This window comes from Equus przewalskii, chromosome 13, assembly GCF_037783145.1.
Source record: "Equus przewalskii isolate Varuska chromosome 13, EquPr2, whole genome shotgun sequence".
NCBI classification, from domain to species: Eukaryota; Metazoa; Chordata; class Mammalia; order Perissodactyla; family Equidae; genus Equus; species Equus przewalskii.
The window spans coordinates 86023469-86039726 of NC_091843.1; the positions used below are offsets into that span (position 1 = coordinate 86023469).

At 46.7% G+C, this 16258-nt stretch overlaps 1 protein-coding gene across 14 annotated transcripts in view; it reads left to right on the plus strand.

The window, feature by feature from the left end:
- LHFPL2 (LHFPL tetraspan subfamily member 2) overlaps positions 1-12379 on the plus strand; it is a 157981-nt gene extending 145602 nt beyond the window's left edge. For all 14 annotated transcript variants that reach the window (XM_070571554.1, XM_070571562.1, XM_070571560.1 and 11 more), the window contains one exon: positions 8213-12379. In XM_070571554.1, coding sequence (XP_070427655.1) covers positions 8213-8469 — 257 coding nt within the window. In that variant the 3' untranslated portion in view covers positions 8470-12379. The remainder of the gene's footprint in view (positions 1-8212) is intronic.
- Positions 12380-16258: the final 3879 nt, after the last annotated feature.

A 16258-nucleotide genomic window follows, 5' to 3' on the forward strand; every position in this document is an offset into this window, starting at 1 on the left:
CAGATATTGGCTCAGGGTGAATTTTCCTCAGCAAAAAAAAAGGTGATAGGTGCTTTGGAAGGAAAAACCAAAGGTGTAGCCAGGGTAAGGCAGGTTGGATGTGCTGGGGTGCTAAGGAGGGAAGCTGCAGTGTTAAATAGGGTCGTCAGGATAGGGTTCAGTGAGGAGAGTTTTAACCAAAGGCTTGAAGGAGATAAAGGAGTGAGCTACGTGGGGAATCAGGAGAAGAGCTTTCCAGCAGAGGCACAGCTAGGAGAAAGGTCCCGAGGCTCTGCCGATAGTCTCATGGGCTCTAGGAGAAAGGGAGGAGTCAAGGATGATTCTAAGGATTTGACCCCAGCTGGTATAAGGACTGAACTCCCTTTTTGCTGAGACGAGGTTCACAGGGTGAAGACCAGGTTTTGAAGTGGGGCGTGGGAATCAAGGGTTAGGTTTGGACATAAGTTCAAGTGCCTTGTTAGGCATCCACATGGAGGTCAAGTAGGCAGTTGGTTATGCAAATCTGGAGTTCAAAGTTGGAGATCAAAATTCAGGAGACGTCAGCCTCGAGGCAGTATTTAAAGCCTTGGGACCAAGTGTGATGGATAAGGAGCGGGTAGAGAAGAGGACAGAGGATGGAGCCCGGGGCACATGGTGTTTAGAGACAGGAAAGGCAGGAAGAACAGCAAAGGACCGGAGAAGGAGAAGCCAGCGAGGCTTCCCGCCTGGAGGGAGGCACTGGCAGATGATCTAAACTCATGCGAGGACTGTCCTGTCTTCGTTTCTCTTTAATCCAGCACCGTCAGTACCTTTGAACTTGCTGATGGAAGCCGTCAGCCCCACAGGCCTGGACTGCTCTCTGAGCTGTGTCCCAGAGTGGGGATGGGAGACAGGAAGCCAGTTGCTCTCTGGTCTGATTTGCCTTCTTCCTGTTAGAGAGATGGCTGCCTGGGGTGAGAGGTGGTGGTATGGTGGCAGGGCAGCCTCCTGGCCTTGTGCTATAATGAACTGAGCTGGGTCAACAAGGACTGGAGCTCAGGCTCCACATCCAAGACCTGAGCCACAGGGTGGACCTGACAAGGATAAACAGCTTGAGGGGAATTTTTGTCCATTTTTTCAGAGATATGTTGAAAAGGGAGGATGTTTGATAGTTAGATGGTCTCCTGCCATGTTCCTAAATGAGTCAATGGCTGTTTCAAAGCCAGAAATAAGTTGAACTCTTGACCTTTGTTCCCCAAGCTTAACTGTGACACACCCGTCAGGTTTCTGGTAAGTGCTAAGACAAAATTGTGATGTATGCCAAAAGGAATAAAGCTTTTCTGCCTCGAGAGGCTCAGCGTCCTGCTAGGATACTGCTGTATCCTCAGGGCTGAGAATAACGCCTGGCGCTTAGTAAAGAGTCGTTGAATAAATACACAAAACAACATAACGCGATAAAGAGAGACGTCCTGCTCAGGCTAGCCAGGGTAGCGGGGACACACAGAGAATAACGCTTTGGCAGGAAGTGGTGACAAACGTTTCACATAGAGGTGACATTTGAACTGGGAGAAGGGGGACATTTCCAGGTGGATGAGTGCCAAGGGGTCAGAATGGGTAGGAGCCCCTTGTTCAGGCAACAGGGATGTGGGTCGTGTGGCGAGCCTCCTTGAGTATCACTGGCCTCAACGTGCGTAAAGACTGTGACACCCTACCCCATCCCACTGCTCTTCACCTGCATGGCCCCTCATGACTGTGCCTGGCACCAGGTGGAGCACACAGCGTGCACTCAGTGGACACACCTCGGGAATACCTGGTTGGAGCCCAACTTTCTCAAAAGAAACTAAGCCTGCTGTCAACCGTGTGCTGTGAACTCACTCCCCAGAGACATTAGGATGTTTCATAGCTTTCAAATGAGCTTCTTCTCGATTGTGACCTAGTGGAGGCTAGGTGTCATGTCCCTTACTGGGGGCTTCTCCACAGGTGGCTGGTGGCGGGAACGGCTGGCCTTATTTTCTTCCTGTCCTTAGACAATTTCCTGTGCTAACTGAGGTTGAGGTCAGTCTTTACTGTTTGGTCTGGAAGCCTGTCTGAAGAGGAAGTGGGAGTGTGATGTCTGAAGACCCGCTGTTACTCTGTAGAACAGGAGCCAGCCTTTAGTTCTCACACTTTTCAGGCCAGGAAACACGGCCTTCTTCCGTACAAATGGTGGGTGGCCCAAAAAGGCAAGAACCCTGGAGTCCCTTCCCTTGGCTGGCAGGTAGTGAGAGTGGGATTGTGTGACTGGCCTGGAGGGAAGACAGCCAGGCAGCCTCTCCCCGCTTCCTTCACACACTGAAGAGCCGGGGTTCAGACTTGGCTCCCCCGTTCCTTGCATCCCATACTCTTCAAGCTTGAGGTATCATCTTCAGACCAAGTAAAATATTATTTATTGTATTTAGTAACTCCTAGTCTTTCCAAAATTGGGGGCTTGGCAGAATTATAGAGATGTTTTTCTTCCCACCTAAGGGATTTGATTAAAACGTATATTTGATATCATATTAATTGATTCCAGGGCAGTAGCAAGAAAATTACCTAAGACATAGAATTTTGTGGCTGGTCTAATCACAGCCAGCACTGAATACTGATCAGAAAGCAGGAGGACGAGGACTTTCCTTTTCCTTGCGTGTTTCATTCCTGTTCTAGCACCTTTTATGTTTTCGGCACTGGAAACAAAGCGATGAGACCCAGCTCTTATCCTCTTGGAGCTCATGGAGTCTAATTATTTGAGTTTAAACCCAAACCACATGTTCAGGTTGCCCAAAGAGACTGAAAATTCCTGTGCAGTAAGATCGAACTGCTGGGGATCCAGGGGGGAGTCTGAAGGTTCCTTCCAGTGGGGGGAATTGTTCCTAAAACAGCAGAGGGGCATGGTGGGTGTTGTGTTGTGCTAGCTGCTGCCCAGTGCTCGTGAGAGAGCCAGCACTATATGGTGGGCCTCCGTGAAGGTGTCAGGGCTTGTCTCCAGCCTGTGGTGGCATCTGGAGGGTAGTCTAAGTGACTAAGCATCAGTTTCTTCTCGTTTATTTTTTTCTTCCCAAGATAAGGTTGAGTCATCTCTCAGGTGACCCCACGGTGAGCAGGTGCTGGCATCTTCTAATCCTGTTGGTACAATGAACTGGGAGGTTGTTAGCAAGAGAGAATAGGACACAAGGATGATATGTTTGATGGCTGTGGAGAATGGCCCCTTCTTGGCACCATCCTGTCCAGCTGAGCCGTGGCAGAGGGTGCCAGCCCTCTGATCTCTTGTGGTTTCTTTTGTTGTGGCTGCTTTCTTTGGTTGCTGGCCAGTATCGTGTTCTTGCTTCTCTTCCTCCACTGGTGGGCCCGCCACAGCTCAGCCAGACACCCAGGAGAGAGGCCAGTCAGAAGAAAGGCAGATGCCCACGAGCTTCATCTGTTACTTTCTCTGTCGCCCTCCACAAAACACACATACGTACTCCAAACAACGATGCGTTAAGACAAGGCGATAGAAAGGGCCTAGAGACCACCACAGGCTGGCCTAACTTCAGGAACTGCTCTTTTAATAGCTGCAGAAGGAGATCAGACCGTTTTCTGGCTTGGCTCTTAGGTGAAACTCAATCCAGAGCACACCTCACCTTCGACTTGGCCTCTGGACATAACCCACAACCCACCTGATAGTCCCTGGGTGCACTTCAAATTGAGGACCAGAAAAACCATGCCGAGCCCGCAGCAGACCAGTACATCTTATCGTGTTCCCTTACCTGTTGTCTGACGTGCCCATTTAAGTAACCGGGGACTTTAATTCTGTCTCATTAGCTGGTGTCATCAAGCCCATTTGGAATTCAGGGCACAAGTTTGCTTCTAAACCCTGCAATTCACAGGCGTAGAACAGGGCCGTGTGACAGGATGAGCCAGCCAACCAAGAGTCTCCATTTCCTTTGCTGCCGACACATTTCATCCTTACTGGTTGGTGTCTGTCAAAGTTATTTTACTGTTTCTCCGCAGGGACACTATGGATTAGAAATAGTTTATTATAAAATAAATGGCACTGGTGCTAATAAAGTATTAAGGGCCTCTCTGTGCCAGCGCTCTTCTGGGCATTGGCTTTATAGCAGTAAACCACACACACAAAACCCTGTGCCAGAGGAGTTGAAGGTGGAGGATGGAGACGAAGACCAGCCATGATAACTGAGAGAAATACCAGGTTGAACCATGTGAAATGACCATTTTTGTAGGTAAAAAATGGTCAAATATTGGCAGTTTCGTATATTACTCAAAGGAATATATTCAATGTTAGTAATAAGTGCTCAGGAGAAATAATGAAGCCAGGAAGTGGGTAGGAAGGCAGAGAGGAGGTGGTTGAAATGGTAACTAGATTGGAACAGAAGACCCCACCCCCCGAGGTGGTGGCATTTACAGATGCCCTGAAAACTGTCTGGAAGGAGGGCATTGCAGGTGACGGATGGCTGGTGCGAAGGCAGGGCAGGGCCGCGGTGTCCCGGGACAGCCAGCATGGCAGGAGCAGAGAGGGCAGGGCGAGAAAGGCAGAGGTGGATTCAGGCAGGTGACAGGGGCCGGGTCCCACAGGGCCCTGAAGGCCAGGGAGAGAAAGCTGATTTTACTCTGCGAGATCGGAGACTCTTACAGGCTGCTTCTCCGTAACTTTGCTAGAATCTGGTGGGTGATGTTTGTGACCAAGGAAAGCTTGTTCGCTGCCCAGGCTGCTTAGAAGCTGCGCTGGGCTCTAAGGGCAGTGGGAGGGACTAAGTGTGGCAGTCACCTGAGAGGCCGCCTGAATCACGACACTTTCTGGAATTCCTTTGGTAGAAGAGCCTTTTTCTAAATACCTACAAAGATGACAAAAGTAATTGTTTTGGGTTTTTTTTGCCTCCCTGAAGGCCCCCTTTTTCCTTCTCTCAGTCGGACATAGGTCTGACATTCTCATGGCAGTAACCGTGCGGATGGCAACACTGATGAGTGCGGGGAGGAGCGGTCCACCAGCCAGGGCAGGTAGACAGAGGCGACTTCCTCTCCCTGACCCGTGACCCTCTGAGAATTGGGATAAGGCGCCCTTGTGTTTGTCTAGGCTGGCTGCCCGGGTTGGGAGCGTGTGGTTTCAGCACACATCACATCCGCTGGGGCTTGCAGACACGCCATGGCCCACTTTTTATTACCCTGCAGGCTTATAAATAGTCAAGCTAAGGCTTGTGGCAAACTGATAAGCATGGCACTGTAGATGATCAGAAAAGTCTCCTGCTGTCCTCAGTCACCAAGCGATTGGCCAGGAGCAGCCACAGGATTTTCAGGTGGCTGCAGCCCCTCAGGAGCCTGGCCTGAGCCATCAGAGGACAGGAGCAGTACTGGAGCGAGTGTTCCTGACCTGCTGTGCCAAGGGGCCCGAGGAGATGGAAATAGGGCTTATATTGTTTAATTATCTAAGAACTGCCCACTTCCCAGAAGGAGATGAGACAGCCAAATGAGGGGATTGTGTGTGTCCTACCACCAGCCAGAGCCCAGCACAGGTAGCAGAGCTGCCGTGTGACAGCAGACTCCATGGTTTGTCTCTGTCCCTGTCACGTTAAAATGCGTTAATTTTACTTACTGGGCTTAAGCCAGGTAATACAAAGGATGTGTGCGATTAATATTTAATTGTAGCCACAATTCAAATATGAACACTCTGGTCTTTTAAAGGGAAGAGCAGCTAATGCTCCCTTGCCGGGGTGCGCCCTCGAGCTGGACAGCAGAGGCTGCCGCCCAGAGACCACCTCAATCCCGAGGAAGTCCCAGCAGTGGGGCCCCACAGCTCCCAGGGCAGGGACTTGGAACTGTCCCCAGAGGAGGAAACCACTGAGGTTTCACGTACCTTGGGTGAGGTTTCCTAGGGAACGAGGTGGGGATTCATCGGGATTTATCACAGGCCTTAGAAACACGACAGAACTAGCTCAATAATTTTACATCTCCCCAGCTGAGTGAGACGTGTGCCGATGGGGAAGAGTTTATTCTTTCCAGGATACTAAACTGTAGCCTGGGTTCTCCCCTCTCCCCAAATTTTACACCTTTCAAAAGCTACCCTCAACAATCCGCTGCCCTGCGTATTCATCACGATGGACTTCAAACTGCTCGTGCTTCTGTCGGGGAGGGTCAGCCCAGGGCTGTACCCTGCCTCTGGGTGCTCGTCTGTGTTCCAGTCCTGTGGTTACTGTTGTGGACAGACAGTACCTTTATAGGCTTTAGTACTTAATGCCACTTCATGAGTTAAGAAGTAGCCCATTTTACAGGTGAGGATCATACTTCGATGGGTTAAGAGACTTTTTAGGCCACCCAGCTCACAGACGGCAGCACTAGGACTCAAACCTCTGCCTCACTGCAAACTCAGAGCTCTCAGCTACTAACTGACCCGCCTCTTAATCTAGCAAGTGTTCGCTGTGATCCACTGTCCTGCTGGTTTGCGTCCTGCCTCACCCTAGACTAGAGGGGCTTTTCTGCTGTGTGATATCTAGCCTTTGAATTGACTCCAGACACCCAAACCAAGATTACTGGTTCAGCACCTCGCGTACTCCAGAGTACCAACACGAGGTCCACTGGCTGCCTTAGCCTCGGGGGAATTAGCTCCACGCTCCTGGTCATTTGGAAAAGCATCTCTCCCAGAGGCCTCAGTCTGCTGCTCCTTACGCTTCCTAGCCCTGGCTTGCATTTCCCCAGCTCCACATCATTGCCTCCCTGCTCCCAGCACTCCGACCTACGGAGAAATGGAGGGCTGCAAGGTTGGAAGGCCGTCTTCTGTGACTCACCCTTCTTCAGACAGTGAGCGTATGAGTGGGTGCCCTCTCTTGCACCGCTGCTAGAGAGTCTCCTGAGGCCTTCAGAGTAGGACAATCAGACCCCAAAACTCTAGCAGTGAGTTGTCGTGCTGGGCGAGAAGATGCTGTCAAGGAGGAAGACAGCTCCGTGAAAGCTGTGCTCCGTGGTCTGAAACACTGTCCCTGATCTTCCTTCAAACCTGACATCAGCACAGATCCAGTCCTGGCCAGGTGCTCTAAATGACTTAGCAGCTTTGGTGTGGTAAACCCAGAGAATTTCAGTAGAGGCAGGAAAAGAGAATTTAGAGCCAAGACTAAATTATGAGGATAGATTGCTATTCCAAGGTATCTAAAAAACAGGTCTTTTTGGTTATGCATTAGCAATCTTGATTATGTAGGTGTCATTCTTCAGTGAAAACCGTCTTTTCCTGCCGCCCGGAATAAAGCCATCCTCTTGCAGCACCCTTCCTACCGAGAAGGTTTTGTGGGGTAAGATTTGGGGGCCTCTGCTGCCTCTGTCCTTTCAGGCTCCAGACTCCCTCATAAGCAGCTTCTGCTGTGTGACTGGTGGCCAGGACCAGGGGGCAGGCGAGGCACCCACTCTTGGGCTCCGCAGCACAGGGCAGCCACCTGAAAGGGACTGTCGCCTCACATTTTGTGCCTCCCTTGCCTCGCCTTAGTCTTGCCCTGGAGTAGCTCCTCACCCACCAGGGCTGGCTGAAAAATAACTCAGTTACACAGTGAGCAGTGAAGCCATAAGGAATATGACAGCAAAACAGAAACAGCTTATTGGTGTCTACTCAAGGCCGCATTCACTTAAAAGCATTCAGACAAAAAAATTCTTAGGAAGTTTGCGATTCGTTTCTAAATGTATATGTAAATATAGAAATCCCTGTCCTGGGCAGGCGGTTGGTTGGTTGGTTGGTGTGGATGCCAGCAGACAGACTCCCCTTGGGCGCATTAAAGCACTGACACTCGGTTCGAGGTCTGGTGTCTTGCATTTAGCCGTGGTTCTGTGTGAATTCCCTTAGGCCAGGGGTCGGCAAACTTTTCTGCAAAAGGCCGGATAGTAAATATTTTAGATTTTGCAGGCCATAGGGTCTGTAGCAACTACTCATTCTGCTGTTCCAGCACAAAAGCAGCCATAGGCAGTCCACAAACAGAGTGGCATAGCTGTGTTCCAGTAAAACTTTATTTACAAGAACATGGCCACACTTGGCCTGTGGGCCTTATCTGCAGACCCCTGCCCTAGACCAAAAGGGGATGCTCTCTGTGCAAAGAGCCTGTGGGAAGAAAGAGTACAAGTGAATTTGCTTTTCCAGGGGAGAAATTATTGGTGGGTTCATATTCCAGTATGCACAACAGAGGCTCAAAATCCTAAGAGTGAGTGACCGGTCTGTCACTCACTGTGCACTGCAGAGAGGGTTTCACCTGTCTTCTCTTCTGCCTTGCAGGCCTGTTCCTCATCCTCGGGCTGATTCTCTACCCCGCGGGCTGGGGCTGCCAGAAGGCCATAAGCTACTGCGGACACTATGCGTCGGCCTACAAACCTGGAGACTGCTCCCTGGGCTGGGCCTTCTACACTGCCATCGGCGGCACAGTCCTCACCTTCATCTGTGCCGTCTTCTCCGCACAGGCAGAAATTGCAACCTCCAGTGACAAAGTACAGGAAGAGATCGAAGAGGGGAAAAACCTTATCTGCCTCCTTTAGCTGGAAGAGACATTAATGCCATTTTCTTCCTTGTGTGACCTTGTCAAACAGTCCACCTCGGGCTTCGTCGTCTGAGTCAAGTGAAGAGCTCGCCTTTACCCACCAGAGCCACGTTCCACAGCCCCGAGCCTTAACAGGACCCATGCGAGGCATCCTCCAGCTGCGCACAGGGCCTGCACTGAGGGCCGCAGTGCAAATGATCAGAGATGGAACATGAAAACAGTACAGAAACCCTGACATACAGTTGACAAACTCGGTCAGACTCCATCTCCCCCAGGGCTCAATGAAGGATAATGATCGAAAGCATTAAAGCAGCAGTTTCTCTGGTAACAGAAGAGACTGTCAGACAGATTTGCAGGCTGTTTTGAGATGCGTTTCTGCCACAAGCTTGCACGCCTGTGAGCATCTCTGCCTCAGAATGAGGTTTTCGGTTTGGTGTTTTTGTTTCCTCCTAGTTCTTTCACGTTCTCAGTCGGAGACTGCGATGCCACCTCCAGGCTTCCTGGGGGTGGGATGTGTGCTAAAGGGCGGAGCAAGACACTGTCTCCTGCTCAGCTGCCGAAAGGGGTCGGCAGGCACAGTGTGCAGTCCTGTTGTGGAACTTATTCTGGGCTGAATTCCAGGGTAAGGGGGATCAATTGAACTATCACTCCGAGATTTTAGAAATTTGAGTAAAGAAAGAATAAGAATCTGTACAATCACGAGAATAAAAGTACAAAATTCTGCTACGGAAGACAAATTCATTCCACTTCCCAGCAGCCAAGCCAGCACCGGTCCTGGCCCAGTCTCCCCTTCCACCGGAGGTCACGTATTCCTCTCCTAGGGTTAGGAGTGTGCTTTGACTGCCAAAGGAAACCTCACCGTTGCCTCATTCCAGGGACAGAGGTCACCAAGCCAGCTGCGGCTCAGTCACACGTTCACTGGGAGGACGGGCCAGAACCTCAGCACTTGCAAGGAGACCTCTTCCCGCTGCTTGGTAACCACGCTGCAGTCGGCTGCATTTCCAGCCCCAGCAGCAGCAGGATGGCATTCTTTGCAGAAAAAAAGGAGCTGGTCATGGGAGTGAAGTTTTTCTAGTTACTGGCGGTGATCCTGAAAGAAGGCTGAAGTAACATTAGATGCTGCAAGCAGTGAGCTGCAGCAGAGGCGTCGTTCCCAGGAAAGCAAAGCAGACAGTTAATGCAAGGACGAGAGCTACACCACGCTCATGGCACCTGCCGACAGCTGTCTACAAAAGGAACTGACTACCACTATTAAAAAGGATTCAGGGGCTTTTAAGCTAGTTTCTATAAATTACCAATATAAATGATTCAGGAAAATGTTAGCCAACACCTCAAATTTACTCTGGAATGATCTAAGCGGCCAGAAAAGGACCTAGTCTGGTGTTACCCTGAGCTTCAGAATTGCGGAATGATCTAGAAACACTCCTTAGCAACTCAAGCAAGTGGAGTGGACCTGCCAGATTTCTGGAAGGATTAAAAGTATAGGTCTCTTTGGGTTTATGAATCTCCTTACTTGAGGGCTGGCTTTGTTTCGAAAATTTAACAAATAATTACTACGCATCTTCTTTGGGCAAGGTGTTGCATGCTAAGTGCCTGCAGGCATAAGACCCTGCTCCAGGTGTCACAGCCTTGCCCTGGGGAATCATTTTAAAGCTGTGTGAGTCTCAGACCATGCCTTGGTGCAGAACAAATAAGTGCTTTTTGTAGATAGAATGGAGCAACTAAACTTTCATTTCAGTCTGGCCTTTGGTCTGTGCCAGAAACCATCTTATCTCACAGATTTAAGAGTGAAGGGCAGGAAGGGGAGGAGTGTGGAACTAAGTCTTAATGAGTTCACCATTCTCAGGCCAAAGTTCAGAATAAGCGAAATGTCAATCCTGTGGGTTTTTTTGAAAAGAGGAGGTAAATATGTATCCTCTTAGCAGCCTACAGTAAGGGCTCAGGAAACATTAACCCCATCCCTCACGTCACACAGAGACAGGCGACGGCAGCCGCTGGATAGGGCTCCCGCACCGACTGTGCATTTATATGCCCTGACCAAGTCCTCATGCCACCACAGTGACTACTTTTCAAACCTTGGCGATAATTTTCATTTTTTAAAAAAAAGCAATTCCCTTCATCAGGCAAATAATCCTGATAAAGACAAATTGTTTCCTTAAAACTTATCAGAAGATTTCCTCTACTTTTTTTCAGTAGAAGATAGAGAACCCATTTTCTAACACTAATTTTACACTCTCGCTTTCCTTACAGACAAGTCATAAGCCCAAAGGATCCTGTGAGCATGTCTCCCTTCTCTACTGCGTCACGCTCAGTGGCTACGGTGGTGGCATATCCCTAGCTCACCCTGACAACAAAAGTCACAGGTGAGAACATGACCTCCCTTGGCCAGAAGGAAGTCACTAGACAGTGTTACTTCATTAGTCTGAATGCTGCAGAAGACAAAAAGCACATGCACACGCACAAAGCCCCAAAGCACTAGAAACGACTGAATGCTGCATGGGTAAGCAGAGCAGAGACCGTGTGAAACGTGATGTGGGCCTTTTAAGCCCTGAGTCCGTTAGCCAGGCTTTGGTCGGGATGAATGGAACATCCAGAATCACGCTAGTCTAGACCCAAACTGCACAGCTGTTTAGAAACCACTGAATATGAGGAATGTGTTAGAAATATGATAAAAACACTTAGACTGATTGTTGCCCCATAACTATTGTTCTAATAAATTCCGATCAGTCAGCTAATTGCCCCAGTCTAAAAAATCTAATATACCTGGGCCATTCTTACTACCAGAAAAGTCTTATTTATTTTTGCTTGTGTTTGCGCTTCAAGTTTGGTGATGGGCTGGGCTTCTCAGCGAACTCTGTAAGGCGGAAATCTTTGCCCGGGATTCTGTGGACTCTTTAAACCTGTGTGCTGATCCGACAATGTTACATTAAGTGTGTGAGGGTTTTTGTATAGTTTTCAAACCTCTGTGGTGTAATGATCTTTGTTAAACATGTATTCTGTAAAGTGCCATAGTCTTTTTTTTATGTGTAGCATATTTAAAGAATATATCTGTATATTCTCCATACACGAGTCTGTGTGAAAGACGTGCAATAACAAAGGTGTGTGTATGTTTTGTTCTTTGGAAACTGGACAGGAGTCAGAACAGGGATCGTTTCTGTTTTGGCAAAGGAGAGTTCAACATGTTTGCCTTCATGGCTTAGTCATTAACCCATGACAATTTTAATGCTACACAATCCTATGTGAAGAAAAGACTGGTATGAAATCCTTTTGTCCTGGGTCTAGATTAAAATAATCGCTAGTTTTATGTGAAGGGTAAGCCAGCAGGCAGGCCCAGTTAATGCTAGTCTTTCATGTGAAATGTGAAGCTGCCACGTTGCCTTTTCTGTTAGTGTGATCATTAGTAGCTGGTACATAATCACTAAGGAGCTATTTCTTAACATGCCTTGATAGACCATGTTAATGCTACACCACTGTTGAAGGGCTAATCTCACACCTTCTTCGCCATAAGAGTCTGGCTTAGAACAGACCTCTCTGTGCAATAACATATGGCCACTGGAAACCCCTGGCCTGCATTTGTACTTGGGCAGCGATGACTCCCCAGGGCCAAAAGAGTTAAAGGCGCGACTGGGACTTCTTCTGAGACTGTGGTGAAACTCCTTCCAAGGCTGGGGGTCATTAGGTGCTTTGGAGGAACTCAGCACCACCTGATGTTCAACAGCCACTTGAGCCAAATGTACAATTGGATTTACCGCTGATGGACTCAATTGGAGCCTTCACATTTGTGGTTCTCCTATTATACTGTAAACTAATACATTGTTTGTCTAGCATTGATTAGGTTCCTGTGCATATGTATTTTCACGATGTCTTCCCCTTCCCAGATCTGAATTAAACCAGATTTTGCAAACTCATTCTGGTTCTTTCAAGTCTAAGTATATTGGTTCCATTATGATGTGTATAATTTGATCAAGAAAATACCTACCAGTCAAATTTTATTTCAAACACTAACTTATATGTAATATTGGTGATAGGAAAAAAGATATTCAGGTATTTTATTCCATTTGCTAGTAACAAATATATCCCTACCTTAGGTTAGCTTTAACTTCAGGATAAGTATTTCTTCCTTGGAGAAGCAGCAATGTAATTATAAATAGGAAAAAAAAACAAAAACCTCTCAAACTATACAAATATCTTAATTTTAAACTAAAATTAAGAAATATGAAAATGCTTCAAACTATTTATTAAAAAGGTTTTAAAAGTATAAAGAAATATGTATAAACAATGAAAAGGAAAAAACTCAACTGAAGTGCTATTTTCCTCTTCTAACAAAAATACCAAAATTAAAACAATTGTGGAGCAGTTCCACATCCACATTTCCTGAAGGTAATCCTGCCCATAAGAAGCCTCATCCAGAGACAGAATTCTCATTTATAAACTCAAAGATGACATTAACAACCCTTTTCATAAACTCACGTTCAATTTTCCATAGCCCATGAAGCACTTATCTGATAGAATTAACAACAATGGCTATTTTTTTCCCTGATCTCAGCCCTGTGACAGCTGAAACCACATTTATGCTTTGGCTTGCAAACATACCTGACACCTGCCAGGTTTCTAACAGAAATCAAAATTAATTAAAAGCTGACAGTTATTCAGATAACTACAGGAAAAAATTTTCCAAACAAATTATAATCCGAATAATCCAAGCAAAACTGGGAATTTTCAGTTAATTTTTCAGCTGATATTACATCTTTCTCAAAAGTTAATCCACTTTTGGAGAAGGACCCTGGCTTTAACTTTCAGCGGAGGCTGGGGAACCCTCGCCTGTGCTTCCCACTTCATTCCTAGTTTTCACTTAGCAATTCTGCTACTGGATCAGCTTTCCACGATGGATCCTCCTGAAGCACACTGCATTCAACTTACCACTAGCTCTCCTTAAAGTCTTTGCTTAACATAAAAACACTAAGAACAGTCTTGACTATCCTGACATTTCCTTTAAGAGGGTTATTTCAGTAGTTTCCAGTAATTCAGGACCTTTTTCAACTTGGAAACACTAAAGGATATGAGCATCGAAGCAAACTTTCAGCCTACTCTTCAAAGCAGCAAGAACCACTAACTGTCTTGATTTCACAGCCCCTATATCAGTTGCTTAGTCATTTGGCTGGGGCCATCTCACTGCTGTTCCTACTCCTATCTGCTTCCTTGCAGCTTCCTCCTCACCCTGAAGAGTTCTGCAAGATAAGCCCTGAAGGCGTGAACTGCTCATCTTATTTAGGTGCACAGGATGTAGATAGAACATAAATAAAGAAGAGGAAGTAGTCAAACCACATGGGAAAGAAAAATCAATCGAATAACATGTAGATATTAGCAGCTCCTTGGCTTTTTATAGCCAAATATCCTGAAAAATCCGACACCTACAGGCAAGCAGTCCACCAAGTGCCTATGTGTGGAGGAAACACTGTAATCTCTTCTCAAGAGAAGAGAGCCTGAATTAGGGCAGGTGATAATGAAGACAATGAGATAAAGTACAGAGACGTTAAGAAGAAAGAATGGACAGTCTGGTGACTGATTAGAAGTGGTGGGGGGAGGAAAGGAAAGATTCCAGGTACTTAGTTTGGGCACTAGGTGGAAAGTGATGCCATCACCAAGATCAGGAATCCAAGAGCAGCAGGGACAGTGAAGGTGGAAAGGCTCAGCTTAGGCTGCTGCTGGTGGAGCCCTGTGCACAGCCTGGGAATCTGCCGCACAGAGAAGGCCAGGCTGGAGATGGAGATTTGGGAGTCATGTCCATCCTACACATGGACAGACAAGTTTTCAACGATTGTGCACTTTCCACGTGCAGGTACTGTGCTAAGCACTCTATATAATTCATGCATTCATCAAAACCCTATGAGAAACTATTATTATCCTCCTTTTATGGATAAGTTAACTGTCACTTACATAATTTAACTGAACTTAAGTAATTTGCCCCAGGTTAAAAAGCTAGTAAGTGGCAAACCAAGGCTTAAATACAGGTTGACACCAAAGTCTGCATCCTCAAACAGCTGCAGTGTCCTTCTACCTAGAATGGCCTCCCATACAAACCCCTGGGGGTTCCCGGGGCACGCCAACATCTCTGTGTGGTAAACTGTTAGAGTAAATTCCAAGTGATTTCCAAAAAGGCCACACTGTAAGATGACTGATGAAAACACTGCTCTTTCCTCTCTTTCAGAGAAAAACCTGGTAATTTTTCATACTTTTGAAGATGACACCATATGTCTCAATTCGCTCAATCCTGAAAACAAACACTAAAAATTCATCAGGTATATGACAGTGGCAAAACAAACGATAGTCTGATAGTTATTTTATGATTATAAATAACCTCTCATCCAGCATAAGCAGCTACTATTACATAAGAAGTATATGTTCTTCATAGTTAACCTAATAATTAAATAAGGATTTGTCTTCAACTAAAGTTTCTGCACACACACACAAATGCCACAGACCATTTAGTAAGTTATCACTGTGGAAAAGCAAGCAGCAGCTACTCACCCACACATTGTGGAGCTAGGCCTCAGTCTGGAGATTTCAGAAACACACATTGCAATTTTTTTCTTGGCTATTGATTTTTTTCCCTAGGGTCCGTTGTCCCTGAAGCATGGGTATGAACTACTGGAAATGTGGAAGGGTGAAAAGGAAACAGAATTGGAGAGAGGTAGCACAGTGTGGCAGAAGCAGCCCCATCCATGGCAGGAGTCAGGGGACATGGGTCTAGCTGCCTCTCCCAAGCCCTTCACCACCACTCACTGAGTGACCAGGCTAATTTCCTAGTCCTCTGTAAAAATGGGGCCAATAATAGAAATGACATCGTAGGTTTGGGGTAAGGATTAAGTGTCGTATGTAAAGCATTTAGAATATATTCTCTGGCACACAGCAAGTCCTTAATAAGTACAAGTTATTTTCAGAAAAAAATTAAGTGAATCTTCTATCTGCCCAGACTAATATTACTTAAGAGGTGATCTTAAAAATTAATAATTGTTCTAAAAAACTGTGAGGAATAACATAACCTGTTGTTCAAACCAAGTTAATTTTACCTAGAGAGGCTCAATGGATTGGCCACCTGAAGCCAGCATGTCTTCTTCCATCCTGTACTAATCGTCTTTAACTTAGTGCTTTCAGGAAGTGGAAGATTTCTCTGCGGATGCAGGTTACCCAGTCACTCATATTATTAGTAAAACCAAAAAAAATAAACACATCATGTTGGGCAAGCCCATGATCTGTGGGAAACCAGAATGCTCAGAAAACCTCCTGATTATTTGTCAAAACCTATTCATGGCAAAGACTTTTTAGAAAAGGCACATCCAATGTAGGCAGAGTGTGGTTAGAGGCCCTTCCATACACTGCTGATGGAGGCGTAAACTGATACGGTATTCTGGAGAGCAATGGCAATGCACATGCAAGGTCTTAAAACAAATAAGCTCATGCCTTGACCCAGCAATCTGTCCTAAGGAAAGAACAAAAGCCCGAGCCCCCAAATTTAGCAACAATGTATTCCCTAGTAAATTATTTCTATATATTTTTTAAAACCCTGAAAATCACAACCTAAAGGAAATACAACAGGACTTACTAAAATCTTTAAGGACGTCAGCAACGTGGCAGAGTGAGCTCACCCAGGACTCTCTCCCCTCCAAATTACAACCAAAAGGAGCAACTGCTTTCCAACCAAAAATAATCCAAATAACAGAAATTGTCAGAGACCCACAGCAGCCAAACAACAGAAGGCAGAGGGGCTGGAGCCACCCTCGAAGAAG